Raw genomic sequence first — 25425 nt, forward strand, 5'->3', positions numbered from 1 at the left:
CGAGGCCTTGAACCCATTTTATGGACTCACTTCTTACTGAGCTATCATAAAATATTAAAATTCAGACCTTATAAATACAGAAGGGAAAGAGCTGTGCATTTCTTAGCAGATGCAGCCTCTCCAGAGACTCTTCCTAAGGTAAGTCTGATGTGACACATCCCAGAGGCTCTCCTGGTAGACAGTTGATTGGTGATAATGAACTCCTGCAACAGAAATTAGAGATGTAAACCCCCTTGACCCTAGAAAAGGTCCTGCAACAAATCGGCTTAGTTTCCTCCCTGGTGACCTGGCCCTGTCTCCAAGGGCTTTCCCCAGGGTGTCTGATGACAGCGATCAACCCTCTGTGAGCCCTGAGCAGAGGCAGCAACGCTGTGACCCTCTCTCCAACAGACTGTGTCCAGGCTCCTCCGAGATGATACAGAGAAGCAGCCTCGCAGTCCCTTGTGAAGTGCCTGTCCTTGTTCTCTGCTTTTTGGCATGCACAGCCACGGGTAAGCAACGGAAAAAGCCATCGTGGCTTTGTCTATCATATGAACACCAAACTGTCCGGGGCTGGGCAGTGCCTGGGGTGATGCCCCACACGAGCATCCCACCCTTCAGATGTGCTGGACGTCACCCCTGACTGTCTGAAAACTGGCCTCTTGCAAAAAGCCTGATTTATTTTAAATAACTTTGAAAGGAGCTCTGTGATGAAGACACTTCTGCCTCAAAAACTAAAGTCCCACCTGAAAGCACCTGTTAGACTGAAGCCTGAGACTCCAAGGTCCAGGTCTGGAGAAGCTGGCAGGGCAGTTTTCATGGGAAGGGTAGAGCTTAGGATGCTTAGCACCGTCATTCTCCTTCTTTGGCAGGTTTGGAACTGTCTGTAAACAACCAGGCTGCTGACTTCTCCCTGTCTGCACTGCCTGGCCCTCCTGTCTCCCTCTCCTGCCTTGCTCAGAACAGCAACCAGGATGAGGAATTGCTCTGGTACCGAGGAGATGGGAAAGTAGATCTGAAAGATGGGAATAAAGTGAACATCAGTAACATCTGCATATCCCCAGTCACCGCGTCCGACAATGGAGTCATCTTCACGTGCAAGCTGGCGCGGAACACGTCTGTCCAGGTGTCGGTGACCCTGAACGTCCAGTGTGAGTCGCAGTGGTGGGTGCCTGTGCAGAATGGCTGGGGAAGGATGGAATTATGGGCTGAGCAGCTCAGTGTGGGGGCGCTGGGTGAAGGTGGGGTGTTTGGCACCCTTGTACGCTGCCTTCACCAAGGAAAAATGCGTTCAGGAGGAAATAACGCACGTGATAAGACACTCCCTTTCCAGAGTGGTGCTTATGGCCTGATCTTATGCTACTTCTATAGGGAGTGGGTGGGCCCTTCAGGAAGACGATACGGCTATGTCACTGCCTCCACCTAGATTCTTTCCCAACCAAGGATACAAGTCAGGGCAGAGGAGTTATGGGAGGGACGGTCTCTGCCACTGATTGTCCTGCTGATTCCCAGGGAGCAGGAAATGCTGCACAACTGCAATGTGTTACACCACTGAAACAGGCAGACAGGGGATCATGGGTTCACAGAATGATGGAATGGTTTGGGTCAGAAGGGACTATAAAGCCCATCCAGTCCCACCCCCTGCCATGAGCAGGGGTACCTCCCACTGGAGGTGCCCCTGGCCTTGAACCCCTCCAGGGATGGGGCAGCCACCACTGCTCTGGGCAACCTGGGCCAGGGCCTCCCCACCCTCACAGCAAAACATTTCTTCCCAAGATCTCATCTCAATCCCCTCTCTTTCAGCTCAAAACCATTCCCTCTCATCCTATCCCTGCACTCCCTGATCAAGAATCTCTTCTCACATTTCCTAGAGCCCCTTTGAGTACTAGAAGCTGCTCTAAGGCCTTCCCACAGCCTTCTCTTCTCCAGGCTGAACAACCCCAACTCTCTCAGTCTGTCCTTGTATAGGAGATGCTCCAGCCCTCAGATCATCTCTGTGGCCTCCTCTGGATGTGGAAAGGGAACTTACTTTGTGTTAAATGGTCTGCAGCATTGTTAATTGCCTGTTCAACTGCATTACTGTGCACAGTTCCTCCCCAGCTGAGTGGAGAAGAGTCCCTCCAGATCGAAGAAGACAAAGATGTCACTCTGTCCTGCAATGCTAAATCCAACCCTCAGGCCCAAGCAGCTTGGTACAAGGACAACTCCACCTTGATCCTGCAGCAAAATCGTTACCAGCTGTATCAGAACAGCGAGGTCTTTCAGCTCTCCATCAAAAAAGTACAGAAGTCAGACAATGGGACCTACACCTGCATATTGAAATATGCTGGGGAAGAGTGGTGGAAGGATTTCCACCTGACAGTCGAAGGTAACAAGGCTGCTAAACAACAGTCTTTACAGATAACTCTCCATTCTCTTTCATAATGACAGCAATCCATTTCTATTAAGAAGTGTAAGTGGAATGTGGTGAATTGTGCATTAATTTTTGAGGGCACAGCAACAGTGAGGAGCTCTCCTTGCACCTGTAACTGGGACCACAGCACCAGGAAGGGCCTTTCCTGCTCTACCTGTTATTCAAAGGTGTTTGGCAAGCGTGACCCAAGGCAGGCGCATCCCACTGTCTCACTTCCCACAGCGACAGGGCACATCTGAGTGTGGTTTCATGCACCTTAGGTCTTCCTTGAAGCTTCTTACTCTGACTATAGTATGCCAAAAATGCCAGCATGCCAAAAGAGCTGCTCAAGACAAGAAAAGTTGTCTTCTAAAACCGACTATAGCCCTGTGGACAACAAGCAACTGAAGGCCTTGCTGCACTGGGTGCTCAGGTCTCAGACAGGGGAGATGAACCCACCAAGCACTCACTTCCCACCCACTGTCCGAGTCCCTTTCATTTCAGAACTATCAGAATAGAGATGGAGCAGTGCTAGCTGTGTCACTGATACACCCGGACACCGGTATTTCCATGACTAAGAGTGCCCTGGGGATCATTTTCCTTCATTTTGCTGACATCCAGGCCTGGCTCCCTTCTTTCCAGAGGACTGATCCACGTAGTCAGTCCACGGGCAGCGGAGAGAGCAACAGCTCAAAGGAACAAGGACAACACAGGAAAAGAAATATGCCTTTCCCCACTTGTGCGAAATGTTCCGTTTTGTGTGACAGCACTGATCTATCACACATTCAACCTCCTCTCCCTCTTGACAGATAAAAAACCCGTTTTTCCCATGGAAGCCATCATTGCTGCTGCCGTGGTGGTTGTGCTCACATTGCTTTTTGGAATTGTGGCTCGAAAAGATAAAATTTTTAAGGTAGAGAAAGCTCTGGTTTCTTAGTAAAAAATTAGTATTTGATTTGTTTTTTCTACCTTTTCTATGCTACTTTGTAGTGCTGCTTTCTGCTGTTAGAGGATGGCTTTGTACTACTCCTGCTTTTACCAATAGATAAATCAAATATTAGATATTTTAAGGTGGAAGGCATTACATACTTGCAAAATATTAGTAAAAATATCCCTATGGCCAGGAAATACAAAAGATAACAAGACTGTTTCTTTATTTTCAGTGCTTCAAAAAATCCAGTGAAACAGCTCTGTAAGTATTTGACTGCTTATTTATGCAGCTTCCAAATGAAACCCTTCTGTTAAGCCTTGGCAGGACCTGGGAAAGAAAGGAGCATTCAGCACGCTAAACCCAGCCGTGCTGAGTTACTGAGCTCTTGCTCTGGCCTGCACTTTCTCTCCCAGCGGAGAGGGATGCTCGGGAACATGGCAGGACAGACACAGATCACGCCCCCGGCAGAGGGTGAAAAACATAACAGTGTATCCCCTGCTTGTTGAAAGCTTTCTGCTTTCTGGAGCTGAACGTAGCCCGTGTGAACTCAACTCCCTGTTGGTTCATTCCATAACGAGAGATTTTTCCATTTCTTCTTTTCATTTTGCTGCAGGTGAAGGCCACAAGGTTCCTGCGTGTACCCGCAAAACATCATTGCTAGCAGTGGAAAACAAGCTCTTGTGGGAGATATGAGATAAAGCACTGAAACAAGTTTTTTAGGATGAAGTTTATAATGTCTTTTCCAATTATAAGCAGTTATTTGCGTCTGTTCATTCTAACTTACTGCTTAGAGCACTGCTGGGGGAGGGGAGGGCTGCCTTGCAGTAAAGAAATTTTTCCTAATACCCAATCTAAGCCTCCCCTGGCACAACTTGAGGCCATTTCCTCTCATTCTACCAATTGTTACTTGGGAGAAGAAACCAGCACCCACCTCGCTACTACCTCATTTCAGGGAGCTGCAGAGAGCGATGAGGTCTCCCTCAGCCTTCTCTTCTCCAGACTGAACAGTCCCAGATGCCTCAGCTGCTCCTCATAAAACTTGTTCTCCAGCCCCTTCACCAGCTCCGTTCCCTTCTCCAGAGGCACTCCAGCCCCTCAATGTCCTTCTTGTAGTGAGGGGCCAAAAACTGAAGCCAGGATTTGAAGTGTGGCCTCACCAGCGCTGAACAGGAGGTCCCAAGGTCCTGGCAAGCTTTTAAGGCCTCAGGGTGACGCTGCACCTGGCAGGATGGGGATGTTCCAGCAGTGCCTGGGGCTGCACCAGCCCTGAGGAACAGGGCCACCAAGTCCTGAGGCAACAGGGCCACTGGTCCCCACCAAATGGGAGCCACCAGCCCCAAGGGAATGGGGCCACAGGCCCCAAGGGAGCGAGGGCCACTAGCCCTGAGAGAATGGAAGCCACCAGCTCTCAGGGAATGAAAGCCACAGGCCCCAAAGGAATGGAAGCCACGGGTCCTCAGGGAATGGAAGCCACGGGCCCCAAGGGAATGGAAGCCAAGAGCTCTGAGGGAACCAGGCTACTAGGCCACACGGAGCCGCCGGTCTCTCGTTGCTCAGAGGCCGCCGGGCCGCGAATGTTCTAGAAGCGGGGTCGGAGCCCCCCAGCCCCACCCCGCGCGCGCGCCCGCGCGCCTCAAGCTTGTCCCTCGCGGGGCGCCGTCCGCCCCCTCGCCGCGGCCCGTGCCCCGGGGGAGGGGGGGTGGGGCGGTGGGAGCCCCTCTTCCGGCTTCCGGTGCCGGCGCTATAAGAGCCGCTTCCGCCTAGCGCGCGACCCGCGGAGGGCCCGGCCGTTCGATCGCAGCGGAACTATGAACGCCCGCGGTGAGGGGGGGCGGCGGCGGCCTCCGGGACCGCGGGCCGGAGCGGGGAGGCTACCGGGTTAACGGGCTGGCGGGGTGGAATTACCGGGAACGGTGGGGAAACACCGTTATCCGGGCAGTGGGGGCAGAGGAGCCGGTAACCGGGGTGCCGCGTGCTCAGGGAGGGGGGGAGGGCCGGGTGATGAGGGCAGGTGGTTACCGGGTGCTGGGGGAGAGGGTGGCTACCGGCGTAGTGGGTACTTGGAAGTGGGGGGGTGACCGGTTCTTTCGGGGGGTACCAGGTGCTCGGGGGAGGGGGGCGGGTAGGGTTACCGGGTCTTTAGGGGGGGTTACCGGGTCTTTTAGGGGGGAGGGGGGGTTACCGGGTCTTTGGGGGGTGTTACCGGGTCCTTTGGGGGGTATTGGAGTACCGCGTGCTGGGGGGGTGGCTACCGGGGTACCGGGTGCTCAGAAGAGGATGGGGGGGGAGTTACCGTTTTTTTGGGGTGAGCGGTAACCGGGTTACCCGGTGCTTGAGGGAGAGGGGAGGTTACTGGGGTCCCGGGTGCTGGGGGGTGAGGGGTAACCGGGTTTCCCTGTGCTTGAGGGAGAGAGGAGGTTACTGGGGTCCCGGGTGCTGGGGGATAAGGGGTAACTGGCATCCCAGGTGCTCAGGGAGAGGGAGTTACTGGGGCATAGGGAGCAGGTGGTAATTTGGGTACCGGGTGCTTCATGAGGGGGGTTGTGCCAGGGTACCGAGTGCTGGGGGGCAACTGGGTGCTGGGGAGGGGCCAGTTACCGGGTCATGGGGGGTGGAGAAGGGTTATGGGGTGCCAACTGCTTGGGGTTGGGTGGTTACCGGGGTACCGGGTGCTCTGGCGGCTCTGCAGGGGCAGTCGGGGCCCAGGTGCTGGTGTGGTGACACTGGTGCTGGGGCTGGCAGTGACAGCTTTGCCGTGTTCCCCAGGGCTGAGCACAGAGAAGGCGGCCGCCTTCACCCGGCGGCTGCGGGCTGAGCCCCAGTTCCTGCTGGCGCAGAACGTGGCGACGTGCAGCGACCCGCTGGAGGTGTGCCTGCAGCGCAGCGTGGTGCAGGACACCATACAGGTCTTCCAGCACGCTGTCCCTGCCGAGGGCAAGCCCGTCACCAACCAGAAGAACTCCGGTAAGGGTCTCTCCAGCTGCTGGCGGGGAGGGCTGGGCTCCCTCAGCTGCTCCAGCATTCGTAGAGCAGATGATGGGATGCTGACTGTGCTCTTAGGAATGGTGGTGGCCTCTGAAGCCCTTTCATTGGGCTTTGAGCAAAATCAAATCCCTCCAGCATCCCCCTGAGTTAGTAACAGTCTTTAGATGTGCAGCGTTGCCTGTTTTCCCTTCAGCACAACATAAATAAATTCAATGAAACACCTGTATTTGCAGTAAAAGATTTCTGGGCTCCTTATGAGCTCTTTGATGTTTTACAATCCCAGCTGGAGCAGTGGCCAAAGGCTGGAGGCAGAATGGTTTCTTCAGTCTTATACTTAAATAAAATCTTACGCAGCCTTTTAGTGTGGACATTCCAGTTTAATTCTTTTTCTTTGCGGTCCCAGGGAGGTGTTGGATCTTTTCTTGTCTCAATGCAATGCGTCTTCCTTTCATGAAGAAATACAACATTGAGGAGTTTGAGTTCAGCCAGTCGTACCTCTTTTTCTGGGATAAGGTATGTAGCACAGGTCCCAGGTTGTGCCAGGGTGGCTCACGCTGTTGGGTATCAGTGTTGGGACAGAGCTTCTTTTAGACTACATCATCAATCCAGGTGGAAAATAAACGTGAGAGGAAATATCCAGTGTTCTTCATATTTGTATTTGAAATGCAGGTCAAGCAAAGTGGGGCGCTCAGCTTGAAAAGAAAGTTGTCAAGATGTTAATGGTTTGGAATGGTGAAATTTCTCTCAAGCATTTTGGCTGATTTACCAGTTACTCATAAGCTCAGGGGAAATGCGACTGCATCTTTCTGCTGAGCTTTCAGTCGTGCTGGTGACCTACTGATCTGTAAGCTGCATAGCTGTGTGCCGGCTTCTTTTCCCTTAGGGAAGTGGAGAAAAATGAGTACTAGCTTGGACCAGGCTTCATTGCATAACTTCTGTTTTGTGCTTGCTGTTCCACTGCTTTCAAGCTCTGTGATAACTCGCTTCTAAATAGTTGGTTTATGACAAAAATAAGTTTGTAGGATGAGCCCTGAAATGCTAAAGGGAAAACAATGAGCAGAAAGTAGTTTCACCTAGTTAGGATTTGGGAAGAACTGAATGCTCAGGAATGAGTCAATGCACAATGTCCCACTTAAGATATTATTTCCTGCCTCTTCATTCCAGGTTGAACGTTGTTACTACTTTTTAAATGCCTTTGTGGAAACGGCTCAGAAAAAGGAGCCTGTGGAAGGTCGACTGACACAGTTCCTGCTCGCCAACCCCACGAACGATGGAGGGCAGTGGGATATGCTGGTTAACATTATTGGTAAGAGAACTGCTCACTGGGAGCCCTTCCTGAAATTGCACGTTGGTTTGGGAGAAGAGGAAGGAAACAGAAGCAGATGAATTTGAGACTTTTGTAGTTTAGCTCTTAACCAGCAGCTATACAGCATGCAGCTGCTGTCTCACCCCTCCCCACCTGATGGGATGGGGAGGAGGAGAGGGAGACTCGTGGGTTGAGATAAAACCAATTTCAATAACACAATATAAGATGATGATAGTAATTATATGTATACAAGAATATTTTAAAATACTCACCACCCATTGAGCTCATCCCAAGCAGTGAGCTCAGTTCACAGCGAGTGCAGGAATTGCAGAACGCAGGGCACTGAATGTGGGACTCTGATCACTTGCCACCCTCCTCCTGGCCAAATTCCTATTTTTATACTCAGCGTGGTGTTATGGTGTGGAATATTCTGGAATGTGCCTAGGCTGGATTAGCTCTCCTGGCTCTGCACCTGCATGCTAGCAATACAGGGGAAACGTAAAGTCCTTGATTTCTTACAAACAACTATTACTAACTCAACAACTCTTGCTAACTGCAAAACACAGCAGCTACTGTGAAGAAAATAACTATCCCAGCTGAAACCAGAACAGAAACTTTTGAAAGCTTGTTGAGGAATACAGTGGCATTAGCCGCTATGGTTTTTAGTCAAAGACCTTTTTCATTACAGCTTATAAATATTAGGCTTAAATCTTGTCTGGGATTTTTACTTTTGCATATTGCTGCTGCTGCTGGAAGCTCAGAAGATCAAGAGCAGTAATTGGATATTCGAGACTTGCCATTCAGCAAAAAGATTCAATCCTCTTTTACTTCAGTCACCAACTCAACATAGTTTTATATCCATGTGTACAATTTTTAGGGCACATGGTAAGGAAAAAAACATTGCTAGACCAGGGTGTGTCTGTAAAGCAGAAGCAAAACTGCTTAGAGAGTTGCAGCCTGAAGAAAGATGATGCAGAGTTCAGTGAAAGGGAAATGGTGTGGAATGTGGCAATGCTGGTCTTGCAAAGATTCAGATTAGGCAGGATCTTCCTTACGCTGATTAAGGAGGTGCTTGTGTCTGAATTAAAGTATTATCTGCTTTCATTTGTATTGTGAAATAATGTGACACCTTTGTAAATCAACAAACCAATAATGTAAGTTTAGAATCACAAAAGGAATTTGTTTCTCTGAAGCCCGGAGGTTACTTTTTTCTCATCCAGTAGACATAAATATTTAATTGGGGCAGAGAAGCTTTTGGCTGCTGCTGTTACATCCAGAGCTTTGCATGGGGTGAGCTTTGATTGGTGTGGTAAGGTAGGAAGCAATTGAGCTGCTGCTGGTGTTTTATAAATGTTGAGGAGGAAAGGAGACTGAGAAGTTGGTCATTTAACCTCAGATAAAATACATGGAGTAATTCAGAAGAGGCCCAGTTTTTTAGCTGATGTTTCAAGAGCTCAGTTTTCAAGTGATCAAGGTTGTTTTTTTCTGGTCAAAAGAGCTTCTTAAAGAACTTCTTTAACTCAATACTAGAGGTATTAATTCAATACTGAAGTATTGAATTAAATGATACTGAGCCATTCTGGGATTCTGCCTTTTGGGATCCCTGTGGACCGCAGATCAGAGATCAAGATTCAGTCAAAAATTAAAACGTAAACTTTGTAACCTATAACTAAGAGACTTTCCCTTATCTCTTCGCAAACTCCAAACTTTATTTAGCATGTGCTGTGTGGAAAAACCAGTTGTCAACCCATGGTCTTATTACCTTTTAGAAAAGTATGGTGTTGTCCCCAAGAAATACTTTCCAGAGTCTCATACCACAGAGGCTACTCGAAGGATGAATGAGATCTTAAATCATAAGGTAAACCTGATTTTGGTGGTACAGATAAAAGGAGGGGATGGGAGTGACCCTGCTCCAAGTGTTTCTACTTTCATTATTTTAATTGCTCAAAGTACTGAGTGCATCTCAGCAACTGAACTTGCTTTTCTTCAAAAAGCAGCCTAAAGCTTGATGTTAATCTTGAAAGATGGAGCAGGGGAGTGTGTTAATGGAAGATATCCATTGCCATGCTGCAGTAGCTTGGAAGGGCCTCATCGTTCCTAATCCTCAGATTTCCAACGGTAATTCCTGATGAAGTCTCTTTCTGCAAAACCAGCACTTGGCATCTGTGTGGCTTTTTTCTGCTCCCCTTAGTGTTTCATCTACCACTTTGCCAAGGTTTCTGGGTATTTACTGCCAAATTTGATGGAGAAGATTAAAAAAAGTGGTTTTAAAACATTGAATTTTAAAAATGAGCTTTCAGTTTAGAAGTGTGCAGCTTTGGCTGAAGGAAGGTGAAAACTTGCTCCCTGAGCTGCAGTAATGAATCAATTTGGGAAGATGCTCATGCAGAGAGCTAGATAAAAAAGAGAATTAAAGCTTTTTTTTCCCCGTGATGCTTTGGTTTGGTTCATATGCTTCATGCTCAGGGAAAATAGCCTGAAATCCACATAAAAAATGTAAAATACATGCTGCAATGAGCTCAGAAATAATGAATGGTGTTAATGGTATTCTAGTCTTGAACAGTGCAAAGCAGCTGGTCTTGTGGGAGCCCCACTCACTGTTCTTGGCCTTATGGATGGTGACAGTAATGGGAAGCATGTGCTGCTCTTCCTGCTGTTCTGCATGCAGTGGGGAAATGCTCCATTCTTTTTAGCAACCAAGAGATCAATTATGCATTAGAATTGCAAAATAAATTGTACAGTATGAAGACAGTCTGTTCTCGGTGAGTCAGAGGCGGTAAAGTGTATGAATGTTACATCAGCCCTTACTGGACAGAGAAGTCAAGCCTTAAGAAAAGCAATGGCCGTAAGCTTCAAATCCTGGTTGGAAAACAGTAAATGGGTTGCAAGTGTTTGTTAATTTCTGATTTTTTTTTGTGATCTTTTAAATAATCCAATAATTTTGATTAATTTAAAGACTCAATACGTAACAAAGTCTTCTGAAAGGAATTTTCATTTGGAAGACATCTTATGGAGAGTAAAACAGGTGCTTGAAACAACCACATAGGAAGTCCTGAAAGCCGATTAGATGGCCCCTTTCCTACTCTTACAATAAAAATACTGTCCCTTTAAACAGATGAGAGAATACTGCTTGCGGCTAAGAAATATGGTGGAAACTGGAGCAATTAAAGATGAGATCTGTGCTGCGATGGACACTATGATAGAAGAGGTAAATATCCTTGTGTGACATGAATCTTCTGGAACATGAGGCTGGAATGGATGAGATTTCTTGCTTTTTTTTTTGTAGCTATTGGATCAGCCAAAACAAATGTATCTGTCGAACTAGGAACGCTTTGTATGGCAACATGTGTGGAGGTATTCAAATGATTTTTTTTGCAGTGATTGTTGCTCATCTCATGCTGAATTTTCTAAGACTTCTATGTAAATACCTTGAATTTATAGATCTCAGAACTATACTTTAGAGACATCTGCCTCTTCCCTTAGGGAAGTGTAAGATACATTTTGTATCTTGAGAGATCGAAATATGCCTATCAGTTTCTTATATATAAGTAGTAGGGAAGAGGCAGGTTGAAAACCGTGCTTGGAGGCTTTGAATGTAAAGCCTCATATGTGAATGTTGTTGCAGAAATTCCCCACAAGAGAGCAGAAAAGAACAAGGAAAAGGGAGTTCCCTGCAGTCTAGAAAAGATGAGCAGAGCACAGGGCTTCTGGGCACAGAATTAACTCAAACTCCTGTGCATTTAGGGCATTGGGAAGTGGCCCAGTGATTTTAGTGTCTGTCTTTAGACACTCCTTAAGTCAAATGGTTTGGTTGTGTTAGTTTCTGTGATCCCATAAACATCAGTGTTGGGCAAAACCTGCCTGGTGATGTTCCTGCGAAGCTTCAGACAGTTCCACAAATATACAGGTATTGATTAAAGAATTGGTTTGGGCTTGGAAATTTGTCCTTGCACTTTATGCAAAAACCTGTAGCTTCTTTTCATCTACTTTTAAGACTAGATTAATAAAAGAAAAGGATTTTTGTTCCTTGGGTTATGTTATTGAAACAAGAACTTGAATGAAATGTTTGCCTTAAGATTGGTGGTAACTCTGCTTTGAGCCTGCCCCAGCGTGTTCCCCATCAGCACTTAGTTCCAAAGTGAATTAGTATAACTTGCATCCGGTGTGTATCCAAAAGCTGGTGGAGATTTTATGGCTTCTGAGAGATGTTCTCTTTTAAGGCAACTGCATACAGTTTGCTGCAAAATGTCTCTTTGTTTGGAGCATCTTGCCCTCTGACCAGGGGTCCTGGGACTGGCATTAAAGGCTTTTTTACTGATTGCAGCTTGTCTACTACGTAAAAAGATAATGCTTAATTCTCTTAACACAGTATTTTCTCCTGCTCAGTAATAGTGGTTTGCAACTGAAGTGGATTTATTTTCCATAAACATCATAGCTAAATGGTGCAATTGCACCTGTCACATGTACTTAAAAACCCCTTAGGTTTAAAGGTTTGAGATCACTCTTATTTCATATGTTTGTATGTATATAAGTGGTCCTGCATCTATTTCTATATGCGGCAAAGCAGAACGTGGTTTTGCTCTGTGAGGTTTTATTTGCATAGCAAATTGTGGTTTGCTCGCTGGGAGGCAGCGCTCCAGCTAAAATGAGGCAGTTGGACTGGAACACACGATTAACTATTCCCTCCAGAACTGCATAAACATTCTTGTTATCAAATCAGTGCACAGCGGGTCAGAAGTTGAAATCGGTGCAGTTCTTTTGTGGACTCTTCCTTATCAGGAGCATCCTTTTTCTTGTTCGTTTACTTTTTTGGCACAAGCTGCTATATCTTTGTTTTATCTTGGTTCCATTTGTTGCTAGAGTGATATAAGCCACCTTTTAGTTTAAATATGCCTGCTTATTTACTGATAGAGGAAGCTTGTGAGATACCAGGAGATGGCCTGTGATAGGTGTGGTGGCAAAACAATGGAGGGAGGCCATTCCCAGCCTCCACTGCTTCTGTTAACTTGACTTTTGTCTCCATCATTTTCCTTCCTCTGGCTGGAGCCCACTTGCTCGTTGCTTTCCTTGTAGGCGTTTTTCTTGTGTTTTTGTTGTTTTTGTAGCCTCCATCTCTCACCACTTGAGGTCGTCTGAGGTAATGAGCGTGTATCCACAGCAAATGCTCTTTTATGCAGTCTCTGCAACATTAAATATTTATAGTAGTTTAGGTATTTACTTTTGTTCTTTAACATATTTGTTGAGAAATAAATGAGTTCCACCAGTGAAAACATTAAGCCCTCACCCTTGCTTCAACCCGTAATTAATCTCTTTGCTTGTTCATTTAAATTGCTTGGAGCAAGAGCACCTTTATTTGTACTTCATGCACAGCCTGATGGATGTCTGTAATAGTGAAAGTTTGAGAAAAGAATGCTGTATGTGGCATATGGGTTGAGTAATGACCTTTGCCCTAAGCCAGAAAATGTAAGGAACTGGAATAGTAGACTTTGAATGAACGCTGCACTCCTTTTGCCATCAGCACAAAGCGCGCGCTAGCCCGAAGCTTGTTCTTATGGAGCCTTAAGAGTCATATAAATGAGCTCAACCAGCTCCAGAAATAGTACGTCAGCTTTGGGGAAGGTGTTCTGTCTCCTCTCGAGTGAAAAGGCAGAGGAAAGTGTGAAGACTGACAGGCTGGGAAAGCTGCCACAAACCGCAGGAACTGCATCTCAGCGCAGACTCCTCTTATTTTAAATAGCATGTTGGTTCCTGGAGGGAAAAGACTTGTCTCATGCTGAAGATGTGGACTGAGCTGAAGCAGAGGAGCATCAGCTGAAGTAGAACAGATTCAAACCTGTTTAAATATGATTGAATTCTCTGTCCCCAGAGTGCCTGTGGCAGGTCCTGCCTAATATCCCTGGAGGCATCTGGTTCTGCTGCCCATGAGTTCGCATATTGTACGATAAGCCGTGTGAGGAAAGCACAGCAGTGATTCTGAAGTGCTGCCGCACAGACTAATTTATGGGGAGGCTGCTGACTTGAAATCTGGTCAAAACCTGCTAAAACTCAACAAAAAACTGTCAGCTGCAAAGGATGTTGCAGGCAGGGAGCTTGAATTAAATTACACAACCTGCCAGCTCAGCCCTGAACTGAGGCATTATTAAATGTATTAAAACAAACCAGAAGATTATTCTAGGCTTTGGAAAAGAAGTGAAGATCCATCTTTGAAGTCTAAATGAGTGTTACAGGAGAAAGGGATTAGGACAGGGGAAACAGTGGGATGAAATGCTTTGCCATATGCATGTTAGGACTGCTGTTGTATCTCTGTGTGGGGCAAACCCCTTGGTGGAACAGGTGATGCTGGATGCTTATGCCTTGCCAGAATTGCTTGGGTAGATTTTTCTTGCACTGGGAAGTACCTTGTTGTGGGAGCTCTTGAATTACTTACAAAATACTGTAACGAGATTGGGCAGTGTGTAGGCTTTTGCTCTTGGCTGCTGCTTTCCTAGGATAACCTGGAATTAATGTTCAACCTTAAGCTTTTGTTTTGCCTGAGAAGGGCAGAGTATGAGAATGGAGAGAGATTCTGTTGATTTTCTTTGGCCTTCCTAGTTTATGTTGAGCTGTTGAAACACCCAGACTTCCAGAGCTGAATGCAAATAATGCACGTGTGTGTTTATTCATGTTCTTAAAGGTGGCTGTTAAGATCCTATTTCTGCAGTTGGCTCTCACGTGGAGAAACCCATTCCTCCATGGCATTGGTGTGGTAGGAGAGGCAGACCTGCATCTTTCACGAAGTTCACAGCTGTTTCCTTCTCTGGGCAGGTATTCAGAATAGTGAGTACTTGCCTGGGCAGCCCACCGGAGACCTTCTGCTGGGAGTTCCGAGATAAGGAGAAGAACTACCACAAGTACGGCCCCGTGACACCGCTCCAGTTCTACAATGAGCACGTGAAGCCTTACTTCAACATGGAGGACAAGGTTGGGGATGCTGGAAGGCTGTATCTTCCCAAGTTGTTTTCCATGTGCTGCTAAGACTTATTTTCCATTGTTGCAAGTCTGCTGTCCACCCCGTAACTGCATCACGTGGGACGGGTGCTGCTCCCATGAGTCAAAGATGGCCCTGTGTTTATTCTCTCCCTGTTTATGCTCTACCCTTCAATTAGCTGTGCTCTTGCATTGCACTTGCATGATGATTTTGTAATGAGCTCATCAGTCATAACATGCCACAAGGCTGCCACTAGAGCAGGGACAACATGCAAAGCTCCTGTGCTGCAGTTATGAGGTGAACTTAAACAAAACCTTAAAACCCCATGGTATTTCAGCCCAGTTTGCTAATGGGACAGCCAGCGAACTAGGGCAAAAGCGATTTGCTGAGGTGCATCTAGATTCGCTTCTCAGAGTTGCACCTTAATTTCTGGCATCTTGGTTTCTGGCAGATTTGTCTGGTGAACGATCCTCGACCTCAAAACCCCTACAGCCAGCTGTACACGGTTGAGTACCTGGGCAACATGGTTGGAGGCAGGAAGACGCTCTACAACAACCAGCCTGTCGATGTCTTGAAAAAACTAGCTGCAGCGTCCATTAAGGATGGCGAGGTTGGTTTGGTTTCTGTTTGTGGATGGAATAGTGCAACTCATCATGTAGAACTCATTGGGATGTGGGCTAGATGTGACTCTTCCTTCTGTTTGTAGGCTGTGTGGTTTGGCTGTGATGTTGCAAAGCACTTCTATGGCAAGCTGGGAATCAACGACATGAATATGTAAGTAGAAAATCAAAACATTATACCAGTTTGGAATACTGGGCTAAGACATAAGCGTTTTGGCTGTCTAAGAAGCTGATTTGTCTGTACTTTGGATCATATATCCAAAATGAGTATATTTAAGTAATTCAGCAGCAACAGAAATGTGTTTTTTCACTTGTTAGCTAAAATCTGAATCCTTCAAAGATGCGTTAAAGTGATTGTATACTCTTACTCATATGGATTATCCAGTATGTGGTGAGAGAAATGCCTAAAGGGATCAGATGTTTGCATTATTCTGACACTAAAAGTAGATGAACTTTAATGTCGGTGCACTGGTTCCTGGGACAGTGCAGTCTGATTCCCTGATTTACCAGTGAGAATTCTCCCTGCATTGTTTCTTACACCGTTTGTGGCTTTCTAACAGATACAATCATGAGCTGGTGTTTGGAGTCTCTGTCAAGAACATGAACAAAGCAGAACGATTAATCTTTGGAGAATCAATGATGACCCATGCCATGGTTCTCACTGCTGTCACTGAGAAGGTAGAGTGTCCCTCCTGAAGCTCTGCTTGCACAGATGTATTTGAATGTTCTGGCAGCTCATATGTGTGTTCTGGACTCATTCACGGGGTATGAGCTGCTCTGCTAGAGTTCAGCACCCTGGTGCACAAGGCCTGGGTTGTCTGTTCTCCATATGTTCATCGAGTCGTTTGGGTTGGAAGGAACCTTAAAGCACAAACAGTTCCACAACCTGCTGTGGGCAGGGACACCTCCCACTGGATCAGGGGCTCCAAGCCCCATCCAACCTGGCCTTGAGCACCTCCAGGGATGGGGCAGCCACCACTGCTCTATGTGACCTGGGTCAGCGCCTCTCCACCCTCCCAAGAAAACATTTCTTCTTAAGATCTCATCTCAATCTCCTCTCTTTCAGCTGAGTGCTGAATACTAGAAATATTGAACAAGAAGGGAAGAATTTTCAACAAGTTGAGGGCTTCTTTCCTTCTGCCCACAGAAAGGGAAAAGAAAGTCAGCCTCTATTTTTAAGACTCCCGATAATTTGCGTTAACTCATTTTTAAATACAGATTCTGATGTACCTTGCTGAGGAAGAAGTCTAGGATGACGGCAAGAATTTCCTAGCCTATCCTGTTGCATGGGTTGGTCCAGTCTAACTCTTACAGCATGAAGTTCCTGTTAAAATGCCAGTAGGAGGCACTTTGCAACAGCCTTAATCTTCTGCAACTCTCTGGCATGTGACCTCTCTGACCTGCTTATAATTAGGGAAGGAAAACGGTGTTCAAAATAGCTCTGTGGCAGACAGTAGGCTGGGATGGATCCACCGCTAAATCTGCTTCTGGCACTATAACAAAGCACAGCAAAGAACCATGTGAAAATTTACAACTCTGGGTTATCTGCAGTGTTGATGTTTTCCATTTATTTCCAGAAGTTGTCATTATTAAAGTTTCTTTGAAGTGATCTCTTCCTGTCCAACGTGACCTTGGCTTGAGAAATAACAGCTTGTATATAAGTGGAAAAGTGCGTTTGAGCTAGAGTTTGAGGACCCAAGACACGGCTGAGACAGACATTTTCTGAGTTACTTTTTACAACTCAGTATAATTTTTCCTATTGTGTTCTGCGTTCTGGGGTTTAAATTGGAAGGGGGAAGGTTTAGATTAGACGTTAAGAAGAAATTCTTCACAGTGAGGGTGGGGAGGCCCTGGCCCAGGTTGCTCAGAGAAGCCATGGCTGCCCCATCCCTGGAGGGGTTCAAGGTTGGATGGGGCTTTGATCCCCCACATCCAGTGGGAGGTGTCTCTGCCCATGGCAGGAGGTGGAACTGGATGGGCTTTAAGGTCTCTTCCAACTCAAACCATTCTATGATTTAGAGGCTTTTCCACGCTCAGAATTCACCAGTTCATTTCTACTTTTTCTTTGAGCATGTTATCTTTTATTAAACCTTAGCTTAATCTAAAGGAGCTTTGATAAACTGAGTTGTAAAATGTAATACTTTGGATTTACCTGCTTTATGAAGAGGCTTTAAAGATTTAAAAAAATCCTATTACAATTTTACAACATAAAGAATTGATGTGGATTAAATGCACCTTTTGCTTAACTTACTCTACATAAATGTTTATCCTGGGTTCTGTTTGATAGCATCGAGCTGACTTACCCTTAGTCTGGTAGCTTCCGAGTGTCTCTTAAAGACTCTCCTTCAATTTTTAAAGTGCGAACAGAAACAATGCAACAATATTCCATTGAATATTAAAAATGGATTCTTGGGGTGTTTTGTACGTTATTTTTTTGTATATAAAAAATACTTTAGTAGTGAATGAATAACTGTTCTTTGGTTCCTTGAGGGACTCGCTGTTTCCTCTCAGGAGACTGCTTGAAGGAAGCAGCTGCTCACTTTGTGGCCCAATGAGCCTGTGAAGTGGGTTTTGGTGCTTTTGTGCTTGGTAGATTTGATCAAGACTTCAGCTCCACCCGTGCAGGCTGGAACCCCGCATGCTCCTGAGTGCGAAGGCGGCTGTAATTCATGCTCACCAGAAGGCTGGTGTATCTTTCAGAGCTCTGGCCTTGGGGCTCTATCCTCCAGGTGCTCATGCTGGCTCTTCCTAATGCTCTTCTGAGTTATTACAGCTGCTTCCTTGTCCTTGTTCCTTCCCTCCGATTCCCAGTTCGACCACATCTCAACATATTTTATGTAATCGCACAGACTTTAGAAAACTGCATTTCTCAAACCATTAGCAAGAAGCCATTGTCTGAAACTTGCCAGTGCTGGTAGACTTTGGGGAGTGGACTTTGTGGTTTGCAGGTGCTGGATGTAGACTCGGAAGGGTTGGCTGCTCTAAACCCACGTGGCCCTTCACTATTTTAACAGCTGTCCACTTGTTTTATCACAGGATGGGCAAGAAGATGCATTTGAGAAATGGAGAGTGGAAAACTCCTGGGGTGAAGACCGTGGTAATAAAGGTAATTACAGTTGCAGGAGCAGAAAGCTGAATGTAGCATTTGGAAATCAGAAGTGGGGAGGGAGATGTGCTGAGTTTCCTTCACGAGGACATGCATGAAGCATGACTTCTGCCACCAGATCAGATAGTTTCAGGCTGTTTAACTTCTTAGTAATCTGGCTGATAATGGTTACCCTCTTTTCCTTCAGTGAGCAGCTGAGCGACGTGATTTCCAGTCCTGTTAATAGAAAGACCTCACTGCAATACCTTTAAGCGTACTTAAGTTCCTGATAACACACCTAAGCTGAAATCTGTGCACTATAGCTGTCTCATCTTTGGGACTTTGTGCTGGCTGTGGCTGATAGTGCTTAAGTCATCTTCCTGAGCTGTGTGTGAAGCCTCAGGGGTTTCCATTTTCTCTTAAAGCACTGTTTATCAATCACTGCAAGCTTTTACTTGCTGATTTTATAAGAACGGCATGAGGGTATGGCTGGTTCCAGCTTGTGCTGGGATGTAAATTGTTCTAGCTCCAGCACCTCTGTGTAAAACAAAATAATTAAAAAACAGTGATTCTGATCGTTTTTCTCAAGCTATGCAGAAAACCTGACCTGCAGCATCCTTGCAGTGTTCCCCCTTGGTATGACAAGCACTAGTGACAACAAAATCCAGCTACACGCACTTCAGCTCACACCAGGTTTCCTGCATGAATGTGCTTCCCTGCTGACAACCAGCTCAGCCTGCGCTGCTGTTCCTTTAACAAGGCTTTGTGAGTGTGGCAGTGGGTGGGATGCACCAGCCTGGGCTGGGTCAGGGGCAGGCAGTGTGGATAGAAGGGTGAGTCATAGCTGAGCTGTGGTTTAGGGAATTCCTTCCAGTTGCTTCCTGGCTCAGCCTGGGAATGACTGGAGGGGACTTCTCTGCCTGGCCTGGGGGGCCAGCTCTGACCTCCCTGGGGTTGATGGTGTGGGAGCCGTTCTGCTTTGCTGCCAAGGCCTGCACTCAGCTTTTCCTAAATGAAGTGGAGGGAAATTCCATGAGTTTTGTCATCTATGTGAGCCAGGGTGGATGTGGACTCAGCTGTGGCATGATAAGCTCACTGATGAGATGCCAAGCGACTTCTGTGAGTCCCAGGGCACGACAGGCACTGCCCAGAGTTTTCTGCTGTGCTCACAAGCTCTGGTGTGGCTGAAATTTCCCAGGATGTCAGGGGTTTCTCCGGGGAACAGATTATTTCCAGAAAACCCTATTTTAGGATGTGGTCTTATTCACGAGCTTGTGATGTCTCATACATGAACAGCTACCTCAAATGTAGGATATTCTTGGAACAGGCTTTTAATTTGTGCTCTGGCCCCTTGGTTGCAGCGCTGTCTGTTCCAAGTTAGCTGTGTGCACTCACAATGAAGCGCTCCAATCAAAACTTTTGGTCGTGAGAAAACGATGAAATTGTGTTGATGTTCAGCCTCCAAGGCTCGGTGTGACAGCAGGAAAGTGTACTTGGAATGTTGGATTGAGCAAAGAACTCAAATCAATCCTAAAAACGGGTAACATCAAAACTTTCCTTGTCTCCAAACCCAAACTAACAACTATTTTGTTAAGCACCTTTACGTATAATAGCAAATATAAAAATGCCTGGTTAGTTGTGCTCCAACTGTCAGAACACTTTGTTTTTTGAGACCCTGCAGATACTTGGTTTGTGTTGCTAGATGCTACTGCTGTTAGAGGAACGCTTCCAGGAAGGAAATGCCTTGCTCTGCTTGCTTTATGATGGTTCAGTGTGGACTTAGGTCTGTGTTCCAGTAGGAGTTGGTGTCTGTCAACAGGTCTGTGCTAGCCGTGTACGTTCCTTGAGCAGGATCCAGAGTTGGTCTTTATTAGAGCTGGGAAAGACCGGGCTCAGCTTTAGGATATTGGCCCTTGAATTCCAAACCACAGTGCAGTGGGCTGGAGCCTGGTGAGCCTGCGACTGCGCGGTTCTGTGCTGGCCTTTCTGGGCTGGAGCAGTCATGCTCTGACAGAGCTGTGATCGGGATGTCTGAAGAGCCACATGTGTTTCTGGCTTTCTTCCCTTGGAGCACGTAATCCAAAATCAAAAATTCAAGCCTACAGCAACTAGAAATGAGAAGTGTGGTGCCTCAGGCTTTGAGTTAGACACAGCTGAATTAACCCAGTTGCCTTGTCTGCTTTGAGCATCATATTGAACTTGCTTGCCAGCTTTACTTGCTACGCGGTTTTCAGTAACAGTTTATCGCTCTTAGACAAGATCACTTTTCCAAATGTGGTTTCCCTTTTCAAGAATGAGTTGTTCTAGAGCATTTAAGAGGAGGTAGCTGTTCCTTTGAAATATGATAGGACTCCAGAGTGACTTGAATAAGCCCTGTGTACCTTGTATGCCTGTGTTGTGTGCATGCCGGCTGTGTGAACTCTTCTGGGTCAGCCACTGCTGTTTTTCTGTGTTGTGCTGGCAGAGACCACGCTCTCTGGAAAGTCTTACTCACTGTCTAGATCTTGTTTTGGTTAGGGAGTTGCCTGGAAAAGTGCCTTGACATAAAATCCTATCAGAAGTAGGAAGCTTTGCTATTTCAGACTACTTTTTTCAGGGAGGTGAATCCTTGGGTGATTTCCTTGGTTAGGACCAAACACCCTGCTGTTGAGCTGAAGGCAGCTGGAGAGCTTATACTCAAGAACTCAGAAGAGGGAGCTTGACAGAGTTTCCTTCCCTTCCTCCTGCCCTGCTTTTATCCCGCTTGGTGGCCAGTGCTGGCTGGTGTAGCAGGGTGAGGGTTTGCAGTCTGTCCAAACTCTCTTGCTTGCTCTGCTGAGTCTGTCTGGCAGTGGGGATTTTTCTTATCTGCCTTGTTGAGGAGTTGGGAAGCCGTGTTTGGATTAGTCCAGCGCAGAGAACCAGAATCCACATCAGTAAAGAGGCAGCCAGGGATGATGTTAAATGTGGCACATCCCAGCTGAGGCCCAGTTGGGTGTGGGGGATACAAGCCCCAGCTCTGTTATTTCTTGGATAGGATGATGAAGGGTACAGCCTGCAATAGAACGCCAGAGACTGGATCATAGTTGTTAAAAAAACAAGCAAACACATGACTTATTCTTGGTGTTCTTCTACGTGGGGTCCCTCTGCTTTCCTCAGCGTAAGGTGCAGGTAACACTTGATCCCTGGGCTCGCACGGTGCAGGACTGGGGATTGTGACTGAGGGGTTGGGATGAAGTTCTGTGCTCGTGCTCTGGAGTGGGCAGAACTGAATTCTTGTGGTAGTGCTTGTCCTCAAGAAAGGAAAGCCCTGGGAACAGCCTAGTGTTGCCTCTCCTAAATATTTAGTAATTACATTCATATCTGTTTTAAAAGTGTTTCTTGGAAGCCCGTCTGTTTTTCCTCAAGGAATGTGCACAGCTGCTGACAAACATGGCTTGTTTTTTTGAGGTAAAAAAGTCACTTCCCAGTCAAATATTTCCTTTCTGTATTTTACTGGCACTTTGTCAGCCGTTCAGGCATGTTCAATTCTGCTTACTTCTTTGTTCTGGAGACACAGGACATTATTACCTAACTTTGAACCCAGCTTATCCCCTTGGATATCTTTTTTTAAAAGCAAGGAAGAGGGGAACACTAAATCACATGATCACATCCATTTGATAGGGGGCCATCTGCTTGTTTTGGCACGAGAAGAACTTTGTGAGACATCTCCAGCTAGAAGGCAGCTCCCTTTTGACTTTTTGAATCTCTTGCACTGGATGTTGCGTGCAGAATCTTCCCCAGGAAGATATTTTAAGGATTTAACTGTAGACATTTAGTGTCTGTTATCATGTATATATGTATCTCATCCCATACGTGTACTATGACAGGCTCTGTTAATTAGTTCTCCCTGTGGAGCAGTTATGGCACAAGCACAGGGTGGCTTGCACTGGGTCCTTTGGGAACTTCCAAGGGTTTTATTTCCAGGTGCTCAGGTCTTGGCTGTGCAGTAACTTGCAGGCTGTTCGTCCTCAACTGACCCCTCCCAGCCAGCAGCTTCAATTCTAAGATGCTGGGGGTTCAGGCTCCCCTCTGGGTGAGAGAAATGGGGGTCGCCTCATACACCGAGGAATCTGCTTTTGTAGTCAGGTGCTGTGTTTAAAAGATGATGCCGTTCTAAGTTCTTTTCCATATTCTGGCCTTAACACACAGTTTGAGCAGAAACAATAAATTAATGACCCAAGGTAGAACTCCGTTGTGTACCCTGCTGAGAAATGCAGTGAACTTCCCTTTCTCTTTTTCACCCCGCCTGTTACCTGGATGGATGCAGAGCTCAGGGCTGCCTTAGGCAGGCTGTGATGTATTGGTATTGCTGTGTATGAAGTATTTGTCTCCTTTTAATGAAGAAATTGATAATGGCTTTCATTGTGACGCTGAGCACAGGCCTCCTCAAAGAGTGACCTTACTTATTTGCATGTTCTATAGTTCTGCTTGATGTTTCCGTCTTGTTCAGACGCTGCGATCCTAATCAGCGCTGTCAAGCTTTGAGATACAGGATGTCAGAAGCAGAGTTCATTATCCTCCCAGGGTGCAATTACTTGTTGGCTCTTGGGAGTGAGAGGTTTTTGTGTGTCCCAAGAACTCATATCCTGAAGAAAGAATAATCAAGGCAGCTCCCTTTGGCAGTGTTTCCAAAATGGCTTCTGGCTCGGGTTACAATTGATAGGGTTTTTAATTTATGGGAATTATCTGATCTCTTGCTTTAGAAACAAGATGGTGTAGATAGATGCACTTATTGTCCATATTCTTTGGACATTTTCTTGTTTCATTTGATTGTGTGATGATACCGTAGAAGAACATGAGGAACTTTATTACATAAAGCCTTCTCATCTGTCTTCTAAATGCTTGCTTTCTCTCAGCCACGTTTGTTTTCAGTTTACCTTGAATAGATTGTTTCCAATGGCAGCTTTGTGCTGAAACCTGTGATACTGTAAAGATGATGCTTCCCCCTGTTCAAAGGCTGAAGTTCTCAGTAAGAAATTCACAAATTCTCAGTAAGAATTATATTCAGGCAGAAAATTAAGATTTCGTTGTGCCACAGTGTGCTTTCCATGCTTTGAGGAAAGTAGGTGGTCACCTCTTCTTGCAAGAACTAAACCAGCGAAGTTTTCCTAAGGTGAAGGTTGTTTGGGTGTTCATCTGAGTAGTTTCCCTTTGCTTAATCCTGAAAACTCCTGAAGCCAGAGGCTTGGATTGTTTTACATTCTGCCTCGATCAGCTTTTTATAAAGATTGCTATGCACTTGCATATTCTCAATGCCTGCTTTAACAGAGGAAACATAAATGATGAATATTCTAGGTGTTGCTTTCTTAGCAGGCTTCTTCTGTGCTCTTACCGTGCTCGTGAAGTACAGCTGGTTGGCCTTTGCTTTGATTTTTTTTTTCCTTTGTTTTGAGAGTCTTGTTTACAACGCATTATTTCTAGGTGAACCTTGTGTATGAGACTGCTTTGCTGTGTTGGTAATGGTTCTCTGTGCTAACGAGCTGTTTCCATCCCCAGGTTACCTGATCATGACTGACGACTGGTTTTCCGAGTACGTCTACGAGGTGGTGGTGGATAAGAAGTACGTACCAGAAGACATCTTGGCAGTGATGCAGCAGGAACCGATTGTTCTGCCAGCCTGGGACCCTATGGGGGCTTTGGCCAAGTGAACTACTAACGAGTATCTGCCCTGTAATGGTCCACCAGAAGTAGACGCAATAGAGAATTCCAGTGGTCAGAAGCCATAGCCAAATGATAATGTGACCAGGCACTCGGCATGGTCCATATTCTTGAAATGTAAGTTTAAGGATCTTTGGGAAATAGCGCTTTACTGACTTGGCTGAATAAAGCCCTCAGACAGGCTACTCTGCAAAACTGAAAAGGGAAAGACTCATAATGGAAACATATTACAAGAGCTGTCAATGGCAGTTTGACTTTTACCTTAAATATTTCATAAAAATCAGTGTAGTAACTTAGTAGAATTATTTTGACCAGTGTTTTCCCTAGGAAAGCTGGCCAAAAAAGACCTTTTAGAATTAACCGCTACATGACTGTTAGAACAAACATGTCAAGATACTTATAAATTAACCATTCCCGATCTGACTTGCCCAAAATATTTTATATATTTACATTTTTAGTTTTGCTGATGTTTTGGAGGGGACATAGGAATTGAAACTGCTGAAAACCTCTTGAAAATGTTCTCTTCCAGCAGAATTTGCAACTGTTTCCTTGAGGTTTCCGGTTTCACTTGTTTTTATTCTTCCACTATTGAGCTAGGACTGGATAACCCCATCAAAGCCCAGTGCTGTCTGTGTGCACAGGAGCGCTATTTTTCAGTTTTATTAGCAAGAACGACTATAAGTATGTTCACAGGTGGAGTTAGTGTCATGCTCAACAGAAAACCAATGTTTTAACTGCTGCATTTAATTTGGATGTTCAAAAAAAACAAAGATGGTGCTATGAAGCTTTTGAATAAACACTTTCTAAAGTGACTGGTACCGCTCTGGTTTTGTTTTTCAATGAGCCTAATCTAACCAACGACGTGGAAAGAAATCATTGATCTGCAAAGCTAAGTAAACCAGAACGTGAACATGTTAGGAAACACGGTGCTTTATTCTCAGTGGTCAGATGCTTCTCTAACTGAACAAGGATAAACACAAACATAGGATCTCATGTGCTACAGGCACTCAAATAGTTTGGTGATGAGCACAGTCCTAACCCTTTGATTTAAATCGTGCCAGAGTGGCGGGCCATGTGCATGTTCCCTGGGAGTTTTCCTGTTCTCTATGGGGTTTAGGGCAAGTAAGAGGTAAGTGAGGATACAGAACCACACAAAAACAGCTGCCAACTACTGTTGGTAGCAGATAGATGGATGTTCTTTGGTCACGTGCAAGGAAAAAGAAGGATGTTTGGTATGGCCATGTTGCCCTACAACTTGGTTTGACTTTTCTTCCATTTGGACTACAGAGAGTAGAGAGTTATTAAATGATTATCTTGGGGTAGTTACACAAATGTGTGTATGTACAGATATTAAAAATGCTGAGCTGAATCATGTCTGCATGTTGCCTGCTGAACTAAATCCAGATTAGGGTTTGTCTAGGAGTCATCCAAGATGATTTGACCAGCTGTGATTAACATTCCCTGGTTAGATAAGAGAATTT

The 25425-nt window shown here is 45.9% G+C and overlaps 2 protein-coding genes across 3 annotated transcripts; both read left to right on the plus strand.

The window, feature by feature from the left end:
* On the plus strand, positions 1-4029 carry TMIGD1 (transmembrane and immunoglobulin domain containing 1). Of its 2 annotated transcripts, XM_069873814.1 has the most exons (7): positions 1-138; positions 391-491; positions 852-1130; positions 2069-2347; positions 3181-3284; positions 3535-3563; positions 3916-4029. In XM_069873814.1, exons 1-7 carry the CDS (start codon positions 110-112, stop codon positions 3917-3919), a joined length of 825 nt encoding a protein of 274 aa, XP_069729915.1. In that variant the 5' UTR covers positions 1-109; the 3' UTR covers positions 3920-4029. The 2 variants fall into 2 exon arrangements, with proteins under 2 accessions (XP_069729915.1, XP_069729914.1); XM_069873813.1 differs by lacking the exon at positions 3916-4029 and having other exon boundaries at positions 3535-3659.
* Positions 4030-4992: 963 nt separating this feature from the next.
* Positions 4993-24756, plus strand: BLMH (bleomycin hydrolase). The gene is made up of 12 exons (XM_069873755.1): positions 4993-5123; positions 6069-6266; positions 6691-6800; positions 7452-7593; positions 9363-9451; positions 10709-10801; positions 14398-14553; positions 15012-15170; positions 15267-15334; positions 15741-15858; positions 18217-18286; positions 23783-24756. The coding sequence occupies exons 1-12, from the start codon at positions 5111-5113 to the stop codon at positions 23932-23934; spliced, it is 1368 nt and encodes a 455-aa protein (XP_069729856.1). The 5' UTR covers positions 4993-5110; the 3' UTR covers positions 23935-24756.
* The last annotated feature ends 669 nt before the right edge of the window (positions 24757-25425 follow it).

The sequence above is a fragment of the Phaenicophaeus curvirostris genome, chromosome 21 (assembly GCF_032191515.1).
Source record: "Phaenicophaeus curvirostris isolate KB17595 chromosome 21, BPBGC_Pcur_1.0, whole genome shotgun sequence".
Taxonomy (NCBI): Eukaryota; Metazoa; Chordata; class Aves; order Cuculiformes; family Cuculidae; genus Phaenicophaeus; species Phaenicophaeus curvirostris.